The sequence below is a fragment of the Protomyctophum parallelum genome (assembly GCF_964188405.1).
Source record: "Protomyctophum parallelum genome assembly, chromosome: 21".
Classification (NCBI taxonomy): domain Eukaryota; kingdom Metazoa; phylum Chordata; class Actinopteri; order Myctophiformes; family Myctophidae; genus Protomyctophum; species Protomyctophum parallelum.
The window spans coordinates 11,673,287-11,680,525 of NC_139713.1; the positions used below are offsets into that span (position 1 = coordinate 11,673,287).

The 7,239-nt window shown below is 42.0% G+C and overlaps 1 protein-coding gene across 1 annotated transcript in view; it reads right to left on the reverse strand.

The window, feature by feature from the left end:
* Nucleotides 1–2,859: 2,859 nt before the first annotated feature.
* The window catches only part of LOC310878820 (ceruloplasmin-like), a gene marked incomplete at its 5' end in the record, with an annotated part of 31,651 nt that continues 27,271 nt past the window's right edge, over nucleotides 2,860–7,239 (reverse strand). The window contains 4 exons of the mRNA XM_083793234.1: nucleotides 2,860–2,929; nucleotides 3,148–3,253; nucleotides 3,458–3,514; nucleotides 3,993–4,132. Coding sequence (XP_083649360.1) covers nucleotides 2,907–2,929; nucleotides 3,148–3,253; nucleotides 3,458–3,514; nucleotides 3,993–4,132 — 326 coding nt within the window. The 3' untranslated portion in view covers nucleotides 2,860–2,906. The remainder of the gene's footprint in view (nucleotides 2,930–3,147; nucleotides 3,254–3,457; nucleotides 3,515–3,992; nucleotides 4,133–7,239) is intronic.

Sequence of the window (7,239 nt, forward strand, 5' to 3'; positions counted from 1 at the left end):
ATAATTTAGATTAATTACAGATGTTACAATTTAGGCATTGAGCAGACAGTCTTATTCAGAGCAAATGTGCAGTCAGAGAAAAGCCCAAACCACACCAAAGGTTTGCCATGCAACTCCTTGGCTCCAAACGGTTTGCATGATGACCCTTTGGTGTGTTTTTTTTTGCCATTGAATTATACGCGTTGAATGACTTGGGACGACGTGCGTCAACGTGCAACAGGACATATCACACCGCTGGGACAACGCTAAAACCGTCTCGACCCTTTGGTGTGGTTAGGGCTTCAGGCCTAATTTATGTCATTTATCGTACAACAATGTTGTACGATGCTGACCTACTGCTCAAAACGCCTACCAGGAGAAGACATTAGACTACAGTCTACAGCAGTCAGTGGTTCTCAAACGTTTAACTGTCAAGGACCCCCATAACTCGATATCTGAGATATCTGAAAGGAACCAAATGGACCTTTACGGTCCATTTGTATGCTCTCAAGAGTTACAGACCTGTATAAGGGTCCATTTAGAACCCTTTCAGACCCTGAGGGTCCCTGGACCCCACTTTGAGAACCACTGGTTTACAGTATAGTACTGTAAAACTGTAGTGTTAACACAATTTGAGCATTTTGTGTTTATGCACTGTCCAATATTGTTCAATATATAGAAAATGTAAGCTTTGCTTTGTTTGTGTCAATTCAATTTAGCCTGCACTAAGTTACATTCCTGGTAAATATAAATGTATTACTTCTTCAAATTTCAGTAAACGTGCATGATATTCAACAAAATGCATCAGAATTAAGCCGAAGGAATGAACTGAGTGTGCATGGCTAACCGTTACAAAGGGACGATTACTTCACAGCCACAACCAGACACCAGTTTCCTGTCATCGTCTTAAGGACACGTGACAGGAAACCGTAGCGACATAGTGGTGTGTGTAGCCATAGCCATCAGCAACGTATCGAGAACAGGAACCGAAATAAGTCATCTGATAAGAAAAGCTCTCATTACAGTTCAAGCATAGAGAAACATCAAAGTACTCCATGATTGCAAATTTGCATCATTTCCTAACGTTCTCTCTGCCACCTTATAATTGCATCTCAAGTGCTTCATCTGTGTGCATGGTGTAAAAACCACTACGTTTTGTGAGTAAAACACATGCTGTAGTAGGGTATGTGTGTTTTAACAGTGATGTCTAAGAAAGTACACCAAACCCCATATACTCTGTTGACCGATGTCTAAGAAAGTACACCAGAACAGACCACCTTGGGCCTTGGGGGACCCCAGTCAACGGATTATATAGGGATGAACTATTCTGGCAAACTTTCTTATGCCCAAACCACACCAGTTTTAAGGTCAACCACGCCAATGCAACTCCTTGCAACAACTCAAGGAGTTGCATTGATTGACCTTTAAACGGTTTATTTAAACCTAGGTCCTGCTGCAGCTCAATCAAGAGGACCAGAACACACACTTGTTAAAATCGCTCCGAGACGATGTAAATGTTATCCTTGTTTTTCATCATTTTTGACAATGGGCTATAGCCCATATCGTACGGCATACTATAGCACACCGTTTTTCATCATTTTTGAGGATTTGAAAAAAATGAGCAAAAAAGTCTAAAAATTAAAGTTTTTTTAGACGTCTATTCTTAGACGAATATTAGACTTCTATTAGACCAACAAATGCTCAGTAATAGCAATAGCCAGCTATTAGACGTGTGTAACCCAGCCAACATGGCAACCCGAAAATGGCAACCCATGTCAACTGTCAATCAAGGCAGTATAAAGGTGACATCAGTTCCTACACTCCCCACTCCCACTTCCACCTCATGCAAGATGGCCGAAATGTTTGGCATGTCATAGCCTACATATTCTGAAGAAAACCTGAAGACTTGACATTCAGTAAATACATTCATTCTTATCTATGATCAAAATGCTGAATAAGAACATTAGAATGGTGTGTTGCAGAAAATGAAACAATTTGCCACAGACATGTAGACACATTGATGACCCCTAACAAGCATTACGAGCATGACTGATTGATTGGTTAACTTAATGGTGCATTTATATAGCGCCTTTATCCAAGGCGCTTTACATAGTTGTGCATTACATTCACCGATTCACACACACATTCATACACCGATGGTGGAGGAAACCATGCAAGGCACCACCAGCACATCAGGAGCAATTTGGGGTCCAGTGTCTTGCTCAAGGACACTTCGACAATAACTCTGGGGGAGCCCGGGTTCGAACAGAGTGGTGTTTACATGCTGTTTGACAAATATAAAAAGTGGCATGGATTTTTTTTCAGTCAGGAAATGAGGATTTTGTTTATTGTCAGTGTTGCACCTTCACGTTTGTGTTGCATCTCTGTGTATCTACAGCACCACCATGAGGTCAAAAAGGGAAGTGATACTCTCTCTCTCTTCCAGCATTATATTGATTTTAAGTGGAAAACGCATTTTATGTTTCATTGAATTATACATTGCTTCATCATATTTTACATTATCCTGTCTCATTTTGAAAGCAATAATATTATAGCCAATGGTCTGTGGAAAATGATTGTGAATAATAATGTTATTCATTCATTATTTTTATTACATACATCTTTCAGGTCGGGTCACATACTGTACATTGAAATGTCAATAAAATACAAATACAATGAAATTACTTGAAATTAGACAATACTGTACGCAGGTGCATCCAGCCCAGCATGCTACAGTATAATGATGAGCAGAATAACAATCATTTATATTTCATGTTATTTTACTAAATGTGCAGCAACAGTTACTGCAGCTACATTTGGGTTTGCCATGGTTTCTTGGCAATTTAAGTGTATTACATAGACAGGTCAATAGCTGAGTCCGTTTCATTTCTGACTATGTCTGGGCCTTACTCGTCTGCTCCGTCTGCTCAGCCAAAGAATCCTCTTCTTGCTGTGTTTGTTTACAGAGACAGAATAAATCACTGATCAGTAACACTAACACACTACGCAAATCGTCTTTAAGTCACTATTGCATCATTTCTGTATAAAAAAACGCTATCACTCACACACACACACACACACACACACACACACACACACACACACACACACACACACACACACACACACACACACACACACACACACACACACACACACAGTCTGCACCTTTTTCTTTAACAGTGTATAGAGCCTCCATGCCACCTATGATGTGGTCAGCAACATGACAGTGGAACAGCCAGGTACCAGGATATTCAGGACGCATCTTCACCGTCTAAAGAAGACAAGAAACACTTCTAGTGGGTTGTGCTTTTTTTTTACCGTACAAAATGTTTGAATAACTCATTATTGTTTATGTTTAAAAGACCAAACATCTGTTTGTTGTGTTTCCTGTTTTAATCATGGTCACGTGTGTGTGTGTGTGTGTGTGTGTGTGTGTGTGTGTGCGATTCAAGGTGAGCGCAGACGAGGATTATACCTGGAATGTCGCTGGCAACAGGTCAAAAGCATCAGTACGATGAGGACCTCCACCCAGCTGGAGAAGGAGAGGAGGAGGAAGGCAGAGGATAAGGAGATAAGTCTAAAAATACTAAATGGTGTAAAGGAGCAACTTGGACACTCAGGCATGAAGGAAGCATGAGTTCAAGTCCGTTGCTCTCCCCTTGTCCCCCATATATGGGGACTAGGTTGGTGGAGGGTGTGTAGAGCCCAGGATCACATTAGATGATTGACACAGGGGTGAAAAATGGGTTACACAATCGTGGGATAAAACATAATACTAAATGACCCTATAGGGCCATTTTTACACTCCCAGTTCATTTAGCTGTGTAGTTAATGTTAAGTGAGGTAGAAGGAATGCAGTTAGTGCTATGACTTTGTGTGTTGTGTGTGTGTGTGTGTGTGTGTGTGTGTGTGTGTGTGTGTGTGTGTGTGTGTGTGTGTGTGTGTGTGTGTGTGTGTGTGTGTGTGTGTGTGTGTGTTGCTGTGTGTGTGTGTGTGTACTGTAGGCCTACCTTATATTCCACACTGTGGCCATGCCAGTGGGCTGTGTGTATGTCCACTGTACTGCCCATTGCCATCAGATACCAGTAAACCTTATCACCCACCTCCATGTTCAAACCAACCAGGTTACTGTACATGAGACCGTTAATCCCTGCACATAGACAGAGAAAACACACACACAAACACACGTTAAATAGACAAATTGGGGAGTCCGGTGGGTGGCACAGGGGTAAAGTCCGGTGGGTGGCACAGGGGACCGTTAATACCTGCACATAGACAGAGAAAACACACACACAAACACACGTTAAATAGACAAATTGGGGAGTCCGGTGGGTGGCACAGGGGTAAAGTCCGGTGGGTGGCACAGGGGTAAAGTTCCTGCCCGCCGCCATGGAGACTCGAGTTTGCGTGTTTCGAGTACACGCAGATTAGACACACCAACGCAACGGACCGACATGTGGAAACAACGGTCGGACTTTTTGATTGATTGATTGATTGATTTTACAGAGGCCAGTTTCGAATTGCAGCCATCCGTAGGTGCCCTTTGAGAGCGGTTTTGAAGGAGTCAAGGGATTCACATGTCTTAATGACTGTTGGTAGGGCGTTCCACATTTTGGTGGCATAGGAGCGAAAATAATTTAGTCCCTTGTTTGTGCCGAATCTGGGTTGTACATGGTTTGTTGCACTCCCTCTGGTGTTGTGGGTGTGGACTTCGTTTACATTAAAGCGCAAATAACATGAATTTTAAAACTGCTTTTAATATATAATAATCATATGGTCTATATCCCTCAAAGTTCTTTCTAATGGTTTGAGCCTCAATCACCACTCTGATATAACCAGGCTTGGCATTTCTTTCTGGACTTTGAAAGCAGTTTTAGCTGCAGTACCACAATGTCCTGAGGTGGAGAGGGTGCTGATATGCAGATTATTTAATATTTGAGTCATTATAATACTGATGCTAGATAAAACCAGGCTTGTTTCCATTACATGCCAGCTTGGAAAATCAACAATGGTGGACATTGTAAACAAAGTGGAAAAGGAAATTTGGAACTGAAGACTGAAGAAGAGGGGGAATTATACAAAGTAGGGTGACATTGATGACATCACGATGAGGACAAAATCAGTCGAGCTGTTCCTGAGAGCAATTTCCATTAAAACACCCATATGACATGAAGGCCTGATTGTTCAAAATTGGTTATTTGTGGGGATAGAAAACACACATGGGAGCCCCAAAAACACAAAAGAAATTGAAAAAGTTGAATTTTATGTTATAGGTCCTTTAAGGAAGTATTTAGACAGGTACATGGGTATCTTGGTGGTGTATCGAATCTTGTGGACCAGACCCATTGCAAGATGCGGTCGAGCATGCGCTGCTCCCGTGCTTGTGGTTAGGGTTAGGTTAGGGAGGTAGATTGTCTGTCTAATAAATACTATTGGACCAATAGTAGGTGTAAACTAAAGGAATACAAGAAGACCCGTTTCTGTTTTCCTCCCAGAATTTTCCCCAGTGAGGGGTGGGAGAGGCTGGACAGCAGACGGCTGGATTTTGAATTTCTCTAACTATAAACTTTCATGACAGCAGACAGCCTAAGTACAAATATAATTTATGAAAAGCTACTACAGTGAAGTCTGTTCACAGAAGTTGTTGTAGGATATGTGGGGATTATTTGACGAGGTACCATTTGAAGGGGCAAAACCTTACATATACTAAATAATACTAATGTTTATAGGGTCAATATAAGTAATATAATATAGCCTTTCCACAGGAGTATCTTTTTATATTTTTCCAAAAAGAATACAAACAGCCATTAGCATATTACAAAGTTATCCCCCTCACTGGGGAAAATTCCGGGAGGAAAAACGGGCACGCACCGGGGTGAGTCTTCTTGTTACCAACTAAACTTTAGTTGGTAACAAGAAGACTCAGTCCCGGGGGTCGAACTCAACTTGGGGCGAGGGCCGCATTGGTCAAAAGGTCACTTGATGGGGGCCACAACCAGTTGCGCACGCATGCTCGATGTCTCAGTCAGTCACTGCTATAATCTATCTATCTATCTATGTATGCTCAGACCCAGCTAGCAAGCCACACACATAGTGCTCAGACCCAGCCATCCAGCCAGCCACACACATAGTGCTCAGACCCAGCCAGCCAGCAAGCCACACACATAGTGCTCAGACCCAGCCAGCCACACACATAGCTCCGTAAGGGAGTGGTTGCACCACTCAGAAGATCTTCAAAAAACTGGAGATTGGAGAACCTGATTTGGACATGATCTGATGCAGGACAATGTCACTATGACAGAAAGAGAAGATGGGTCTGGCCACATTCATTCACCCCATAATCTCAGTGGAAATTGGGGAATATGTTGACAATAGTCGACAGCTCTGCTGATTAATAATCGATTCATTGAACCCACCCCCCATATTAATCAATATCAGATAAAACTCATAAGATTTTATATTATGCACATGCCATGGTCACATAACCATTATATGTTGAGTGCATGCTCTTTTTTTTTTTTTATGTTCTGTTTATTCATTTTTAGTTTTTTACAAATATAGAAGTAAATTGAGGAATAAAAATATGTTGAGTGCATGCTTTGATGGTTACAGTTTTATAATCAGTTTTGAAGATGAGTAAACCTTTGTGGAGATCTTCTCATTTCTCATTGTATGCTAGTTACTGCCATTCAGGATGGAAAATAAAATCCATTTGGATTTGGGGAGAAGTAGTTTCATAAGGGGCTGGTATGAAGTACTTGATATAAAGAGAACATGTTCAGTTCACTAGTCTACACTCTACTCTACACCTGCCTTCATTTCATCTGATTGTCTGTCTGGCAGGCACTTAACAAGCGATCGTTAACTGTGTCTGTTAGAGAGAGGGGCAGAGAAGAGTGGCTTTGCTCAACTTGATTTATACTTATATTCTCCACTCTGATGAAGGTACATGTTCGATATATCATGCAGCCTTACTTATTAGCCTATATTTTAGATATTAAAAAACCTTCATGCGGCCCGCGGATCACCAGTTTGACACCCCTGAACTAAAGCCTGTACCCATTCCTTCACCGGCTTGGCGAGGCATTCCAAAGAACGAAAAACAACCCATGAAGGGAGGAGCTGGAAGGAGCTCCGCGGCTTGTGATTGGGCCGTCAGTGGGGTAGGGAGCACTCAGACGGTGCTGAGTCGCCTCAAGCAAACTTCGCAACGTTCAACACGGCAACTCGCTCGCTTTAGCTCGCTCAGTGGTGTCT